The sequence below is a fragment of the Panthera leo genome, chromosome Y (assembly GCF_018350215.1).
Source record: "Panthera leo isolate Ple1 chromosome Y, P.leo_Ple1_pat1.1, whole genome shotgun sequence".
In the NCBI taxonomy this organism is placed as follows: domain Eukaryota; kingdom Metazoa; phylum Chordata; class Mammalia; order Carnivora; family Felidae; genus Panthera; species Panthera leo.
In genome coordinates, this window is record NC_056697.1 from 7337930 (window position 1) to 7356381 (window position 18452).

General features: G+C 39.0%; 1 protein-coding gene across 2 annotated transcripts; it reads right to left on the reverse strand.

The window, feature by feature from the left end:
• Window positions 1-1138: 1138 nt before the first annotated feature.
• Window positions 1139-17408, reverse strand: LOC122212626 (ATP-dependent RNA helicase DDX3X). 2 transcript variants are annotated; one of them, XM_042926550.1, is made up of 18 exons: window positions 17144-17408; window positions 16563-16609; window positions 13745-13805; window positions 11245-11292; window positions 8505-8634; window positions 7494-7649; window positions 7316-7415; window positions 6413-6548; window positions 4579-4664; window positions 4226-4324; window positions 3977-4137; window positions 3547-3691; window positions 3298-3442; window positions 2781-2962; window positions 2593-2710; window positions 2096-2249; window positions 1450-1583; window positions 1139-1254 (listed from the first exon to the last, which is right to left on the reverse strand). In XM_042926550.1, exons 1-18 carry the CDS (start codon window positions 17160-17162, stop codon window positions 1175-1177), a joined length of 2001 nt encoding a protein of 666 aa, XP_042782484.1. In that variant the 5' UTR covers window positions 17163-17408; the 3' UTR covers window positions 1139-1174. The 2 variants fall into 2 exon arrangements, with proteins under 2 accessions (XP_042782484.1, XP_042782485.1); XM_042926551.1 differs by lacking the exons at window positions 16563-16609; window positions 17144-17408 and adding an exon at window positions 16145-16308.
• Window positions 17409-18452: the final 1044 nt, after the last annotated feature.

Sequence of the window (18452 nt, forward strand, 5' to 3'; positions counted from 1 at the left end):
CTATATAGGAATAACATCTTATGCAGTTTAGTACCTATCCAACCTGTGTGATCTCAAAGATTTCAGTTTGTTGTTCTTCTGATCTACAAAGTCTACAAGTGTAAGCCATTTTTAACATTTCCAAGCAGCTTAAAGAGAGCAATGTGAATCTGCATTAAAATAAAGCCTGCTGGATAATCCGTCCTGCTCATACATCCTCTTGACCAAAAAACATCAACACTAGCATGCATTAAAAACCAAAATCCAACCAGGTCCATAACAAGACTGGACTTCTATGGTCAGCCATTCTACCATTTCAATTATATTTATGGCAGGCATTAAAATAATCTAATTAGAAGAAATTTCCCTCCAACGCTTTTTTTAATCAAACCTGTTAACTTTTCCTGTAGTACTATGCCCACATTTGTTTAGCTTAAAATTAATAACCTAAATATTAAAAGAGAAATTGCTGTATTTATTTCTATTAACTTTGAATAACGCTTTGAAAAATATATAAACGTATTCATACAAGTCACATCCTGACTGGAATGGCTTATTTTAAAACTACAAGATTCTAAGTGCCTATCCAGGATAGAGTGAGCAAGTCGGAACTTTAAACTTAGTACAGTTTGCCACATTAGAAACTAAATCTGCCTTAAGATGTTTTTCTCCCCAGTCTGCAAGAACCAAAAATTCCTAATTCAGGCTATTGCCTGTTTTTCCCTCATTAATATCTGCAGATGAATTAATGATTCCTGTTAAGTTGGATCACACCTGTGTGCCAAGGTTTGATTTTAGCCCAAGTTCAATAAACTTACTTTTTCAAAACAACTGGTATCTTGAGCATTACTAAGCCAACAGGACATCAAAATAATAAGCTGTCTAAAGTTAAAGTCACAGTACATTAACAAACAAATGATCCTCAGCCACAAAATTATAAATGCAATTTGGGGTGAGAATAAGCAGGAGGGGAGTTTTTCCCAACTACAGCAATTAAATCTTCAAACCAACTTCTGAATAAGGCTGCTAATTGTTCCTTTCTTCTTGTGACTTCGAAGCTCCCTTGAATTTTCAGGAGAATCACAGCTGGTAATGTACTGCAAGGTCTTGAAGCTATAAGATACAGTCTGGCTAAGTTACATGTGGTTTCCATATTAGCTTGTTTGAAAGGGTGACTTTATTATTGCAAAGCAGATCAGTTGCCCCACCAGTCAACCCCCTGGGAGTTATAATTTCCTCCATATCCATCACTGTTGTAGAAGCTTCCATAGCCACCTATTAAGAAATGTGTGAAAAGAAAAATAGGTCAGCCATTTTAAGTTTCTTCCTTCTATCTCTTTGAAGCCTAATTTAAAAAACATTATTGCACTGATTTTGTGTTCTTTGGAAATAAAATTTCTGACAAATTATGCTTTAAGGGTGGGGGGGAAAAAGCACATGCCTAAAGTAAAGAGGAAAAACTAACATTACCTCCACCATATCCTCTGCTGCTGCTGTGACTACCTCCACCACTTCGGCTGCTGTTTGCACGACTACTACCAAAGCTAGAACTGCTGGATCCACTACTTTGTCGATAGTCTCTGGCACCAAATCCTCCGCTGAATCTAGTATGAAAAGGAAAACATTGTGGGTGGTTTAAGAGTATGCAATTCAATTAAAATGACCATTACTAATTTTTCAGTACCAGATTTTCAACTTGATTACCACTGTGGTCAATTCTTGTAACAGCATTTCCAAAGCCATCAGCAGGTAAGAACTGACATTTAACTCTTTATCACCATTAGTTTCCTTTTTTTTTCTCTGTATTTTTAAAATAGCTTTTAGATATATATTTTTTCAATATTTATTTGAGAGAGACGGCAGAAGAGCATGAACAGAAGGGCAGAGAGAGACAGAATCTCAAGCAGGCTTTTGCACTGTCATCACAAGAGTCCAATACAGGGCTTGATAACAACCATGAGATCATGACCTGACTGAAATCAAAAGTTGGATGCTTAACTGACTGAGCCACCCAGGTGCCTGTCATCATTTCTAATATCCCTTGCCAAAACTATGTAAGTAGTGGCAGTGTTTTAGTTAACCTGGGATACAACTTCCTGCGCAAAGCAATCTGTACCTCTTCGAGCGTCCACGACTGCTGCCCTTGTAGTGGTGTTCGTAAGCCATGTTTTCTAACCAAGATGGCACTTCTTGTTTAGCTTCAACAAGAAGATCCAACAAATCCTTCGTGATATTTATATTTCTTTCATTAAAGAATGAGGTAGCAAGGCCTGTAAGAGTCCAAAAAGTACAGAAAGGTGAGTTTTCCATAAAGTAATCCAGTCTTCTCTCTTTTGTATGTTAAACCATAAATAGAACAAAAAAATGACATTACAATTTGCAATGTAACCAAATTAGAAATTTAAATTTTTTTAAATTGTTTTCAAGTAAGCTTCATGCCCACTGTGGGGCTCAAACTCATGACCTGAGATCAAGAATCACATACTCTACCAACTGAGGCAGCCAAGCATTCCACCACTGGAGATTTTAACAGTAATTTTTAGCTGACATTAGATGTCAGCTTCACCTTAAAAGTAAGTTCTAGTATTTAAGATTTCATAACAAACACTTTACCAAGGTTTCCTACACGTCCTGTACGGCCAATCCGATGCACATATTCCTCAATGTCACTTGGCAAATCAAAATTGATTACGTGTTTCACATTTGAAATGTCTAGTCCTCTCGCTGCCACCTGAAAAATAACTTTTGTTAAAAAAAAAAAGCAACACTCAAACATGTTTAAATAAAAAATATATACACACAGCTGTAGCCACTAGAATAGGGCTTTTTCCTGAGCGGAACTGGTGAAGGGCCTCCTCTCTATCTCTCTGTGATCGGTCACCATGGATACTGGTACAAGCATATCCTTCATGGTATAAGAAATCCTCCAGAGAATCAGCACCCTTTTTGGTCTCCACAAACACTAAAGTCAGTGAATCCTTTCCTGAAAAATTATATAGAAGGTCTGGTTTACCAACAGCAACTCAGTATCATTACCTGATCCAAGTATTAAGTGACTTAGTTGTCTTTGCACACAGTAAATAAACACACAGAAATAATAAGTATAAACTGCTTAGAAAAGTGAACAGAAAAAAGGCTAGGAGCTAAAGAGATGCAAATACCATTATAAGGCTGTTTTTTTAAAACTAGGTTTCATGCCCAGTGTGGAGCCCAATGTAGGGCTTGAACTTACTACTCTGAGACCAAGTCCTGAGGTAAGATCAACAGTTGGATGCTTAACCCACTGAACCATGTCCCTGCCCTTATTTTTAACTTTACCTGTTGCATTTAAGAGGTCAAGAAGAAATGACCGTTTGTCTACTTCTTCCACCCAAACTACTTTCTGTGTGATGTTCTCAGAGGTAGAGCCAACTCTCCCTACAGCCAGAAAGATATATTCATCCAAAAAATCACGAGCAAGCATCTGCAAAAGGGGGAAAAAAAACTTCTTATACTCTACTTAAAAATGTAAAATTATCTTGAAAATACTTACTTGCAAATGCTCTAAAAATTTTTACCAGACAATACCTGTATTTCCTTAGGGAAAGTAGCACTAAACATCATAGTGTGGCGAATACCCTTTGGTGGCATGGTATCTTGTTCAACTATACGACGTATCTGAGGTTCAAATCCCATATCCAGCATCCTATCTGCTTCATCCAATACTAAGTATCTATTACGAAAAGTACTCATTTTAGAATTTGATGAGAACTGACCACTGAACGTAGTAATATAATATTCATTCTAATACTGGCCTCACAATTTAACACTTGTGAAACCCATACATCCTGTAATATTTAACTCTGTCCCAATGAATCGTACAGGTAAAACTGATTTTCAAAAACTATGTTAAAAGTTTCATCACTAAAATTACGTTTTAATGTTAAAACAGTATTTCTGAAACACTACAAAATGACCATCAGTGTAAAAGAAGTCACATTTCATACATAATACATACTTGCAGAAGTCTAATCCAATCTTTCCTCTTTCCATCATATCCACCAGCCGTCCTGGAGTGGCAACTAACAAATGACATCCACGTTCTAAATCTCGAATCTGCTGACCAATATCAGCACCACCATAAACAACACAAGGACGAACTCTTGACCGGTATGAAAACTATAAACAAATAATTAGATGTTTGTAAAAAAAAAAAAATTATTACAATGAATGAAAATTAATAATCATCAGTGCAATGCATACTTACTTTTCTGGCTTCCTCATAGATCTGTACAGCCAATTCTCTTGTTGGAGCTAAAACCAAGGAGATTGGATATTGTTTACGGCGTCCGTATCTTCCATTTTCCTAAGAATGGAGTACAATTTATAAATTAAACTCAAAGACCCTGACTCTTGTTCTTTAAAAAAAAAAACTCATCACAGTAAAATGACCTCTATAACAGTTTAAGGATTACAACCAAAAATAGGTCTTCATGAGAAATATATATTGAAAATCAAAAGAAATTAAAATAAAACGTATTTAGCGTTGCTTAGGAAAGTCTTAATGAATATTTATGAAACTTTTTCTAGGACAACTTATTTCAATAAGGAAATCTTTACCTTCACAGCCTTCAAAGCCTCGCCTGGACCGTCTCTATAAATTTGACTTAAGATGGGCAACAGAAATGCTGCAGTTTTTCCAGACCCTGTCAAAAAAACCCTTGTATTTCAAATACATTTTCAGTGAAAGAAATAAAATTTTATTTTATTCCCAATATTTTGAGAAAATAGATTTATAAAATCAAGCAAAGAATGCCAAATGAATTCTGTAATCCATTTTAAACTATACCAATACTCAATTCTTTACATTTTAAGGTATATGAAAACAATCACCTTGCCTCTCCCATGGCATCAACTTCCACTTCCATATACTATTGGTATGTACAACAGGAGTCCACAAACTTTTTAAGACTTTAACAGTGAAGTCCTTTGTGCACTGGTCTCTACTTTTGCAGAATAAAGCCTTGGTTTTAATTGTGCCAATAAAACTTTGTGTTTTTTTAATTTTTAAGTTTTCTTTAAGTAATTTCTATTCCCAAAGTAATCTCTATGCTCAACATAGGGCTTGAACTCACAATCCTGTGATCAAGAGTTAAAAGTTCCACAAACTCCACTGGCTGTCAAGCTGGCACCCATTAATAAAACTTTTTTTTTTTAATGAAAAAATTCTTGAACATTTATTGATCTTTGAGAGACAGAAAATGAGTAGGGCAGTAACAGAGAGAGAGGGAGACACAGAATCCAAAGCAGGTGCCAGGCTCTGAGCTATCAGCACAGAGTGCAATAAGAGGCTAGAACCCAAGAACCACAAGATCATGACCTGAGGCTCAAATGACTGAGCCACCAGGCACACCCCCACCCTGCAATAAAATTTTATTCCTAAAAATAGACACTGGAGGGGCATCATTGATTTCAGTTCAGGTTGTGATCCCAGGGTTGTGGGACTGAGCCCTGTGTTGGACTGCACGCTAAGTGTGGAGCATGCTTGGGATGCTCCTCTCTTCCTCTGTCCCTCTCCCCTGCTTGCATGGTCTCTTAAAAAAAAAAAAAAAATTAACAAAAAAATTTCAAAAATAAAATAAAAACACATGCCAGATTTAGCCTAACAGTCACATTTAAGTAAAGAAGAGGTAATCCCTAGGTGGCTCAATTGGTTAAGCGTCCTACTGTAGCTCAGGTCACGACCTCATTGTTTTGGAGTTTGTACCATGCGTCCAGCTTGACAATGACAGTAGGGAGCCACTCTGGATCTTCCATTCTCCCTCTTTTCCTGCCCCTCCCCTACTCTTTCTCTCAAAAATAAACATTAAAAAAAAAAAGTAGGGGTGCCTGGGTGGCTCAGTCGGTTAAGCGTCCGACTTCAGCTCAGGTCACGATCTCGCGGTCCGCGAGTTCGAGCCCCGCATCAGGCTCTGGGCTGATGGCTCAGAGCCTGGAACCTGCTTCTGATTCTGTGTCTCCCTCTCTCTCTGCCCCTCCCCCGTTCATGCTGTGTCTCTCTCTGTCTCAAAAATAAATAAACGTTAAAAAAAATTAAAAAAAAAAAAGTAATCCTTAAAGAAGGAAATATATTATTACAAATGGCAGTGACTGAAGTTTCCTTTTTCTATATAGAAGTTTAACACACACAGAAAAAGTTCTGCCATCTCTTTTATTACTGTAAAATTCTCATACAGAACTAAACTGCCCCCGTCCAATTCCCAAAATACTGGAGAATGAGAGGCACAATTCCCTTTTCCCCACCTATGTTTTTATGGGTCCCAGGCTCTTGATAAGACCTCCCCAACTAATCTTTATCTAACTCCAAATCAGGCTGAACTCAGACCCTCCCTGTACTAAGTACTAGTTTTAGAGCAAGGCTAATTGAGATACTAGCTTCATGGAGTCAGCTTACCTGTCTGGGCACAAGCCATCAAGTCTCTTTTTTCTTTGATGATTGGAATGGCATGTTTCTGCACTGGAGTTGGACGAGTATAACGAGTAAGCTCAATGTTTCCCATGATGATTTCTCCCATCTCAACATCGCTGAACTGCCAAAGAAGAAGCAAGTCAAACACGCCATTATCTGTTGCAAATTGTTTGTACTAATAAGACAACAAAAAACAAGTTTTATTTATTGCTGCCTTTGGTTGTGTTTACATACTTGCTATAATCTTAAGTTAAAAGTGCTATGGTGGTTTTTAAGACTATATACTTTTGGTTGCACACACATACTAGTTCTTAAGAAAATAAACTATTTAAAGAAAAGGAAAATAAACTACTTTAGGGTTAATATTATTTTCACACATTTTGTATTTCAGCATAGTTCATTATGATGACGTAAAATCCGAGTCTCTTCAGGGTGCCTGATTGGCTAAGCATCCAACTCTTGATTTTGGGTCAGGCCATGATCTCATGGTTTGTGGGACTGAGCTCCATCCATGTCAGGCCACTTAAGATTATCTCCCTTTACCTCTCTCCCCCAGTCTCTCTCTCTCTCTCAAGTAAATAAATAAAAAAATCTCAGCCTCTCCTTTTTTATACCCTAATGAAAAGTTAAAAAAATTTTAAATGTTTATTTTTGAGAGAGACAGAGCACAGTCGAGGAGGGCAGAGAAGAGGAAAACACGATCTGAGGCAGGCCCCAGGCTCTGAGCTGTCAGCACAGAGCCCAACGTGGGGCTTGAACTCAAAAACCGTGAAATCATGACTTGAGCCGAAGTCAAGGCTTAACTGACTGAGCCACCCAGGCACCCCAAACTAATGACATTTTTAAATGGTAACAAAGAACTGTTAAAATGCCAAAAAAACAACTTACACTTTCAATATGTGGAGGACAGTTATTGCCAGTTGCCTCTACTGGAATATCATCATATTTCTCAAAGTTAATTCCAGTATTTCCTCCAGAAAAGAGTTCCCTGTAATCAAATGATCATTACATAGGTTATACTAGATTGTAAGTTTCTTATCAGTCACCATATGCTTCAAAAACTTACTGCTCTAGTCGTTCACTTGGTGGAAGTGGTTTTGACCAATCATCTTCATCTGATCTGTCACACCAACGACTGTGTCCACCGCGTTCAAATTTGCCAAAGGCAGTCCTATCACGACTGCCAATACCATCATAGTCACTCCGTCCACGATCATCAAACCTGAACAGCACAAGCAAATGATCCAAATATGTTACTTAACCAATACCATAATACCTCTCTAGATATGTACCATGTATTAATTGAATTGTTTGGTCACAAGTACCTTTCAAAGATGTCAAAAATTCAACACTGGCAATGTCATGTATGAAATAAGGCCCCCTAATTAATTGTTACGTATAAGTTACATATCTTCAATTTAAAAAAACCCACATCCACTTTTACCTTATGTAAAATTATATACAGCTTCAATCAACGTCTCATATGCTAAGCATTAAGTTTTACAGAACTTATATCCAGAATACACTTAACACGTTCACTTTAAACATGATAATCTAAATACATTCACGGACAGGAAAGATAACATCAGTCATCCTAGTTATATGTGGATATAAAATAAAATCCACTAATGTGACACGCTTTTAGAGTTTTACTCTTAGTACTGAAAAACAATACGGGACTGACCACACACACACGAAGCTCTTATGATCAATTCATCATACTTGTGAGGTCGTAAACTGTGTTTAAACTGCAGGGATACTACAAAATAATTTAGTAAAAACACAGATCATGTCAAATAGCATATTCTTATTGCATATAATCTGACTCTTCCCTCCTCTTCCCTTATACTATGGGGGTGGAAGGTGGGAATCAAGCTTATTGCATGTAATTTAACAGATTAAATTTAGGGAAAAAACCTTGCATAGCTGACAATAAACCAACATTTTGATTAAAATTAACAAAAAGATGGTTTGTGGTTAGGGAAAACACTGTGATTAAAGATCAATAAAAGGGCAAAGAATGAGAATATACCAAACTAAGAGTTGATTCCTAAAATTGTTACTTTCAATAATTTACCTTCCCCTTGGTCCATTTCCCCGATCACTGAAGTAACCGGGCTTTCCTCTTGAATCTCGGGATCCAAAACTGCTGTAGGCATCCTTATCTTTACTACAACTCCACCCTGGACTCTCTTTATCACAGAATCCTTCAAAAAAAAAAAGTTAAGGAAAAAAAAAAAAAAGCTGACAACACTCTTACATGAGTAAGATTATTTGAAAAAATAAGCTCTTCACATACACAGCTTCTCTTTTATTTTACCCTTCTGGAATCAAACATCAATAGAAATACTTTTATCAAAATATAAGATTTAAAATAACTGGTTTCATCAGCAAATAGAATTTTTACTATCTTTAATTCTCTTTTCCACCAGAAATTATCGTGTAAAGCAAAGCCACTTCATGTTCTCAGTAAGGACAGTGAACTTAATGTATATCACATCTAACATAATTTACATGAAATACAAGTATACAATTATATAGCCACTATCAGAGTAACAATTTATATTCCATTCTTTCAGTGTCTTTCCTATACACCAAAAAGAATGAAACAGCAGCCTATTCCAATAAAATTATTGGAATATAAGGCTGTGGCAAAATACCTTTTTAAAAGTGTAACTGCTTTCAGAGGGATCCCAAGTGCCTCCCCACAATTTTTAACCTCAAAGGCAGTAGCCAAGGAAACTAAGTCAGTAAGCTTTTTAGTTACGCTGCATCTCTAAAAATGAATCTCACAAAGCTCTGCGTTGATAAAACTTAAGGTATATACCATATAATGTATATGATACACATTCTGAAATGTCTAACCTAATAAAAGGTTATCTCAGGTAGTCAGAGAAAAGCTTAAATTAAGAAATACACTATATAATTACCAGTAACAATAAATATGTCAGATGCATGAGGACAACTTGGTTGGTAGCCAACAGATATAAATATAACAAGTCAGTGAGTATCTTCAATACATAAAAAAGCAATCTGGTTTGGGGTGCCTGGGAGGCTCGGTGGGCTGAGTGTCCAACTTCGGGTCAGGTCGTGATCTCACAGTCTGTGAGTTCAAGCCCCACATCAGGCTCTGTGCTGACAGCTCAGAGCCTGGAGCCTGCTTCAGATTCTGTGTCTCCCTCTCTCTCTGCCCTTCCCCTGTTCATGCTCTGTCTCTGTCTCAAAAATAAATAAAAAACATTAAAAAAAAAAAAAGGCAATCTGGCTTAGTGTAAAACACCATTTAAGACAGATTCAGTAAATAGAGGGGCGCCTAAGTGACTCAGCCAGTTAAGGTGGGCTTCTTGGTTTCGGCTCAGGTCATTATCTCATGGTTTCATGAGTTTGAGCCCCATGTTGGGCTCCATGCTGACAGCGTGGAGCCTCCTTGGGATTATGTCTGTCTCTCTCTCTCTCTCTCTCTCTCTCTCTGCCCGTTCCCCACTTGCACTACCTTAGTCTCTCTCAAAATAAATAAACTTAAAAACAAAGAATTCAATTTACCGAAATAGCATGGACTTTCACACCGAGGTATTGCCAAAGCTTTGTTTCAGTGCTAACAATAGAAATTTACTTATACTATTGGGAAAACCTAAGTCCAACAGTAAGAGTTTTCAGTTCAGGAAGAGCTAAGTATACCAGGGAAAAAAGAAACTATCATCCTTGCCTAATTTCTACATGGACATACCTCTAAGGCAAGTTACAGACTCATCAAATGGTGACAAGAGTAAGCCCACTGGAGTTGAGAACTCAGCTAGATTCAGACATTTTCTTTCATGTTTTGAAGCTCCCTAAGTAATGACATTACTTTCACTCTGTTTTATAGTTAACTCCTAAGCCAGTTGACCATGGCCTTTATTAGCAAGAAAAAGATGTTTTAAGGTCTCTTCCATTTCTTGCCATGTTGTCACTCTCTTTGAAGCATTTAATATACACTGGACGCAATTCTAGACACATACATTGAGAAATGAATACACATTATGAAATAATTTCTGCAATTTGGAAAGAAAAATCCTATTATTAGCTGTAAGTGACCCTGTGGTATTATATATACAATTTTATAAACTACAGACGATGTATAAAAGCACCCACCAAATCCTTAAGCCAGTTTATTTTCCCCCTCCCCAAATACCTGCCCCATTTACCCACCATCTTTCCTTTTGACTTTTCCTGACCTTTTCTCTCTTGATAATTTCAGATCATTCATGATAGTGAACATACAACACTCAATATTATCATCCTAACACTATCCCTCTACGTGTCAGTGCTAAGAGTTATCAGGTGTTTTCAAAACATTTCAGACAAAGCCTTTCAAATGAAGCAGTTGAGGCAAAAAACAAAAACAAAACACAAAAAAACAACAAATCAGACAACACTCCATCCTACTGACTGTGCCATAACTGCAATTCTTCAATTGTTATACTGTTCAATAGCTCATTTTCAGTGTGGTAACATTTCATGGAGGACTTTATTGTCCTGCAGTTAGTTTTACAAAATAGGGCACATTCTCCTTTCAAACTGAAATTGTTTTCAACGTTAAAAACAGAGCAATAAAAAGTACTGAAACTTTTGGCTCAAAGTAGGTCAGAAGAAATGAAACATCCATTACTAAACAGCAGCTGAATGTTTACAAAGCTAACTGTCTGAAAACAGAAGCTTAAGGGCAAAAATGTGTATAATATACTCCTTAAAGTTACACCTCATGTTTCCCTAGGCTTTGACTAACTTATCTAATGTAAACACAGAAAAGATGGATATAAAGTTGCACAATCACCCACCTTTGGAGGCTTCTCTGTTCCTTAAGTGAGGAGGTATATAGCGTCCTTCTGCAAGAGAAAACTAAAATCATATCCTCAAAGACACAACTTTTTGCAAAAATATCTATTAAAACACAGGTCATGGTCAGTTAAGCACTTAACTCTTGATTTTGGCTCAGGTCATAATTTCACAGTTCATTATGTCTGAGCCATCCAGCAAGCGGGCTCTGTGCTGATGGTTTGGAGCCTGCCTGAATCTCCTTCCTGTCTCTCTACCCCTTCCGTATTCTTATGGGTGCTTGTGTGCGCTTTCAAAAATAAATACACTTGGGAGGGGGTGGGGAGGGGGAGGGGTAGTAGGGGGGAAAGAAGAAAATAAATACTGGTACCAGAATTAATTATGTTTAAATGTTTATTTATTTTTGAGAGAGAGAGAGAGAGAGAGAGAGAGAGCGCGCGCGCGCATAAGGGAGGGGCAGAGAGAGGAGACAGAATCTGAAGCAGGCTCCAGGCTCTGAGCTGTCAGCAGAGCCTGATGCAGAGCTTGAACTCATGGACTGTGAGATCATGACCCGAGCCAAAGTCGGACGCTTAACTGACCAAGCCACCCAGGTGCCCTGAAAACAAACTTTTAAAACTTCTATTCTCCTGGGGTTCCTGGGTGGCTCAGTGAGTAAAGCATCTTTCACTTTTGGTTTTGGTTCAAGTGGTGGTATCATGCTTCCTGGGTTGGACAGCGTCCTTGGAATTTTCTCTCTCCTCTCTGCCCCTAACTGCATGCTCTCTCTCCCTTTCTCTTATAAAAACTTGAAGCAAAACAAAAGTTCTATTCTCTGAGTTATCTTACAATGGGGGGGAGGGGCACCTGGGTGGCTCAGTTGGTTAAGAGTGTAACTTTGGCTCAGGTCATGATTTCACAGTTTTTGAGTTCGAGCCCCGTGTCAGGCTCTGTGCTGACAGCTCAGAGCCTGGAGCCTGCTTCAGATTCTGTATCTCCTTCTTTCTCTGCCCCTCCCCGACTTGCGCTCTGTCTCTCTGAGTCTCTTAAAAATAAATAAATGTAAACAAAAACAAAAACAAAAAAAACACACAACAATGGGGAAATCTAAATAAAAATGGGTAATACCTTACATAACAGTCTTTATCCTAAACCAAAAAGGAAAAGGCAAGGGACAGCAGCATAAATTAGGCAAATTTGGGAACACATTAAGAAAATTTCTCAATACAAATTGGTGGTGCCTGCTGGCTCAGTCAGTGGAGCCATGACTCCTGATCTCAGGGTCTTGTGTTCAAGCCCAACATTGAGCACAGACCTCTCATACACACAAGCCCCTATTTCAGAAAGTTTTATTAATTACAACTCTTAACAAGGGTAACAGTTACTGTAACAAAAATGACAAGGAAAAAAAGAATATGCAGTAAATTATCCAAAAAGGGCTGTTTCTTTTCTGTAAAAGGAAAACCATACTATATAAACAGTTGAAAGCTAAAGAATTCCAAGAAGGAACGGATACTTTTAACCTTGAGCTTCCTAAATTAAGTCAACAGCCTAGATTGTGATTAAGAAATAAAATGGGGCGCCTGGGTGGCTCAGTCGGTTGAGTGTCCGACTTCGGCTCAGGTCATTATCTTGGGAGTTCGAGCCCCACGTCGGGCTCTGTGCTGACAGCTCAGAACCTTGAAACCTGCTTCAGATTCTGTGTCTCCCTCTCTCTCTGCCCCAATCCACTCACATTGTGTCTCTGTTTCTCTCAAAAATAAATAAATAATTTAAAAAATTAGGAAAAAAAAAAAAAAAAAGCATTTAACCTATAAAGTCTAAGCCACCCAGGGTTATGATCCAAATTTTAACCAATTCTGTAGCCTTTGGATTTAATTAAGTGTCCCAAATTATCAGTATAATGACATCTTAATAATATGTATACAGTAGCAAAGACAACTAAATATGTATTAACCATACATATACATCTGCTGCCAAATAAACTATCAACTTCTATCTAAGATAGTAAACTCTATCTAAAGTCTCAAAAAAAAAAAAAACCCAAAAATTTAAAAATAAAACAAAAGCCCCACAAAATACCATTTTAAAAGAACTCTTTTCAATTTAATATGGCAGACATTTACAATTCTAACTACAACCCAGGAATCAGTAGAGCCTAGTGCTACCCTTAAGTCTGTTTCATTATGCATCATTGGTAGCAATAGCTGTAATATGTAAACGTACAGGTTCCTTTATTAGTTTAACATAGTTCAGGTCAGTTTCACAAGAGGGATGAGTATCCTCACCTCTTTCATGCCAGAATCCATACTGATCCCAATTTGTTTCCTAAAAATGGGTCTATGACATTGCCTTTAACTCAAAAAGAACGAACCAATCTCTTTTATTATACAGATATGCCAAAACACTTAAATATTTATACAGTGAAAAAGGGAAAATTTCAATTTAAGATTAGTAAACACAGTAAGATATTAAGTTCTTAACAGATTCAAGTAAAAAAAGTTGTTTTTTTTTTAAACTTACTGCTCGCTGTCCTTCCTCCTCCATTCTGATTATCAGAATTGTTCAGGTCTAGACCAGCAAACTAGAAGAGATATATTAACACGTTACATGCTGACACACTACAATAAGGGGGAGGAAATGAAACACAGACAGCACTGCAAAAGACAAATGAGTTCTAAACTCCAGTCCTATTCTGTAGTATTTACTAGCTAGCTTCCCTGTCTGCTTTTAAGCGTGTAAAAAGTGCGGAAAACAAAAGGCAAGACCCAGATGCCAGCAGTATAATCTGTTGATGGTACAAACATGGGGCAGCTGGGTGGCTTGGTTGGGCACTGGACTTCAGTTCAGCTCATGATCTTGCAGTTTGTGGGTTCTAGCCCTGTACTGGCCTCTGTGCTGACAGCTCAGAGCCTGGAGCCTTCTTCAGATTCTGTGTCTCCCTCTTTCTCTGCCCCACCCCCCCTCCCCCCCCTCAAAAAACAAAAAAACAAACCAAAAACAAAAACTTCCCAGATGGTTCAAACACATGAATCCCAAACAAGTTTTCCCTGTAATTTTCCTAGCAAAATGCTCTTCAATCACCAAACTAAATTGTTACACCAATTTCTCAAAGTCACTGGTTTCCCATTTTATATTATTTTAAATCTAAATATTCCTTAAACAAAATAACACAAAACCAACCACCTAAAAATTAAACCTGAAAAAATGCTAAGACAAGTTTTAAGATTCCTTAATTTATTCCTAAAACGGTGCAAACGGGTTTAATTTTGGATAATTCCTAAGCAGCAGCAGTACCACCACTTAATAGGTGATGAATAATACCGTGTCACTTTGACTCCATCATTTAACGCTGGCTACACTGAAGGCAGTATTTATTTCTACCATTTCAGAGAGGGGACAAATTCAGGGAGGTTGTTGGTTACAAATCTATTAAGTGGTACAACTAATATCCAAGGCTTTTTGAAGAAAATTGTCTTTAATTTCAAATTACTACTTGTCCCCTCACCAATGGGTTTCAATACCATAGAAAAAAAGTTATTTTGCTTTATCATGTTTCATGAAACAATAAACTCAGAACTACTTTCAAATAGGAATTACATGTCAAAATAAAACTTAAAAAACACACAAAAAACGAAGCGAAGGCCAGTGTTGCATTATTTGCAAAATACACTGTGCAATAATTTTTAAACACTATACTGAAAATCCAAGATGTCACCAATTACACACACCATCAATTAAGATACTATCACTTTACCAGGCCTAATTTGCTTATTACTACTAAATGCTAACCGAGAGAACGGTTTTATCAAAAGTTTAAAGGGAATCCAGCCACAAAGAAAAGGTTACAAATACAATTTTGTTTTTGCTATCGGATTTTCAATTTCAACGCACTTTTTAACATTATCCAGGCTCACAGCAAATTGCAGTCCTTTACACAAGTGTAACGTTAGGAACAAACCATCAAATCTCTCCAATATATTGAGAAACAACACGGAAATTTGGAATCCATTATTGTCAGTGGGGTTTGTTTCAGAATTTAGCAGGACTTCCCCAAGTATTTTTTTTGGTGAACGGTTTATGCCCTAATTCAACTACGTAAAACGTGCAAGACAAAAGACGAGGCAAGCTGTTCACATGAGCCCCCACGACTCACTGGTGATTTTCTCTGGATGAATACCGCTCTAATGAAACGGATATTCCTGCCATGGAAAACTAACCTATTACCTCTCACAGATCACGTATCCTTTTCCGCATTCCTAAACTCTCAAAGACAGGGCCTGGTTTTGCCCTAGCTCAATGTCTTTCTCCTCACGCGTATCGAAGTTAGTAACAATAAGCTCCTCTGCCCTACCAAACCACTTTTCGAGTTTTTTTTTCCAGTCTGCACTCCAACGTCCTATTCCTAACCTATGGACATATAAAACAAAAACAAAAAATCCACTACCAATGGCTAAATGGCCATCAGTGACTTTCTGTATTAACTGAAAGAAATATGGCAGTTCCAGACCACTAACCTGCGAAAGGGCTACCCGGCGTCTAACTTCCATTATTTCCGGACACCGGTCAAGGGAAACACGTGGCGGCCATTCCTCCCTTCCTTCCCCACTCTCCCTTTCCGGCTTTTCTGCGTCACAAAACTTTCCAGTCCGGAAACACCACCCCGCCATCCTTAGTACTCGGCTGAGATACGCTGCCAATATGGGCCCGCAAAGTAACAAGACAGCCATTTCGTAAAGAGTTTTATAAAGCCAGTTGCCCGTTCAGGTCTTGCAGGCCTGCACCTTCTCTTAGTAGGGTGCACGCTGTACAGCCACGCATTATGAACAAAGGAGACCGCCGCCATTACCCTGAAAGAAGGTCCATGCCTTCCCCCTGCTCCGTCCCCATTCCCTGGCTACAACCAACTCTTCCCTTACATACCAACGGCATCTCTGGGCCAGAAAAGGTCAACCAGTGAAAACCAAAGCCGTATGACCAAAAAACGTCCCCATTTGCGGACCTCTGTCCGGTTACTACTGAGTGTGTACTCGCACATGCGCGTCTCTGCGACAGCGCGAACACACAATAGCCGCCATTGTGCGCCCGCCGAGTTACAATCCCTTAAGTCGAACGCGGGCCAAGTAACAGCTACTCTCGACATTAATGTTACACCCTCATCTTCTTCGCTATGGCCAATGGTTTAAGACAGTTGCTTTCCCTCTCCGTTCACAGTTCCCCCACCAAAAACCACGGGGACAGAAGGGAAACGAAAGGCGGCTAGTTACTACTGCGCCACAAGTAACGTTAAACTAGGAAAGAAGTCCACGGAGACAACACGGGAAGGCTTATTTCGACTTACCTGCTGGTCCAGCCCGAGCGCATTTTCCACCACCACATGACTCATGCCTGAAAGGAAAGGAGAACTCGGAGTTTCCCAACTGCAAGTCTACAGTAGCGGAACAGGAACAGCCTCACAAGAGAACTAAAAGCCCTTTGAAGCACAAGGTTTGACCACAGCCGTAATATAGCCACGACTGTACGTCAGCACGTAAGTCGTACGACTTCCTCCTCTGTCCCCCCGTCCCCGCCCCGCCCCCAGCAACCTATTATCAGTACCGTTAGTTCTGCTTCGCTAAATCGCGTTCGTTTAGTCATAACATCGCGGTATCTTCTAGTCGGACTGATAGCTAAAACGCTTTCATAGTTCGCGAAAGCTTTTTTCCTCCACCTTCCCCCAAAGTCTTGGAATTTTTGGAAGCTAGCGAGAACTCGCCCTCTCCCGCTTTTCAAAAGTTGGGAGATCTTAAACATAAATCCAGTGTATATCCCTTACGTCACCCTCCCGCCTCCTCACCCTCCTAGTTTCCCTCCGTTTTTCTCTAGCGCTTTCCCTTTCCCTTCCCTTTCAGTTACTGGGATCGTAAAATCTGTGTTCCCCACCAGCTTTTGGGAGATTCATCAAAGCCGGAATTAGTTTAAAAGAAGCCTGAAGCCGAGATGATCGAGGGCACCATTTTGTAGAATGGTCAACGATGGGTTGAGTAGAATCTTCTGGCTGGAGGAACGGAAGGAGAGAAGGTGGCCAGACGGGATCTGCAAAAGGTGGACCGGTCGCGGTCAGCGGAGGGGAAACCGCAGCACGTGCGGGCAGCCGGATTCCTCCCGGCGTGAGCTTAGGCTGCGGGGGCTTGGCCAGGAACTCAAGGTCCCTCCAGTTTCCTAGCAGCGAGTTTACGCTTCTGGGTCATGCAGCTTCTGCGTCACGTAGTGAGGAAACAATGAAACAATTACACCCTCAGTGACGCTGTTGGAAAGCACTTTTGGGGAGACCTTGCTTCCCAAACCTCTTCCCCCCGCCCCGTCACTCACATCCCGTTGAGCTTTTCCTCCTTTCCCCAGAGAAATTATAGCCATTTATGCCGTACTGTTTACCCAATGAAATGGGGCTCTGGAAATTGTGTACTCTCCTAAGGTCCAAAAGCCTTCGGGACTGTTTCTCGCTTCACGGAATCAACCTGATAAAGGAACTGTGAAGTTTGTCTTGAGTTACGTTAAAAGTGACCCTCGGGCCATACTGGGGTGGGAGGGGAGGGGGTGGTAGGATGGGAAGGACATGAGCTAGTTGCTGTGTGAAGAATTGCTTCCTTTGGCTGTCCTCTAGATCACTTAGTCCGGATTCAGTATTATAGGCCTCTGAAATGAAAAAACGTGTATCCTGGTTCGCGTGCACCCTTCCGTGCCTTTTAGCGAAAAAGACCTATGAAAAGGTTTTGCCCCATCTTCGTAGGTCATTTGCTGCTAGGATTTAAATGGCTCCGTTCTCATTTATCACAAAAAAAGACGTTCTAAATTTTCCTTTTCAAAACTTAAACGTTCAAAGGTGATTAGTACAAGTTGCTTTACTGCTTTTTGTTACCTTATAAGCTAAATTTGATAACTTTGTGTATAGGAAATATTTGGTAAGACACTTTTATGATTCTGAAATTAAACAGATCCATGGTATAAATTAAACCTAGTGATCGTTATGCTCCAAACTATCTAACACAAATAAACATAACACATAGTAACATGTGAAATATCCTGTGCTACCACACTAATAATAAAGGGCTTCCTCATTTAGCTACTAATACAATGTGGTCACAACTGAAGAAAATAAACTGATTTTGGTAATATTAGAAAATACTGAAAATGCGAATTTACCTTAAATTACATGCAACATGTGGAGACTAGTAAGAAATACTTTGTATGT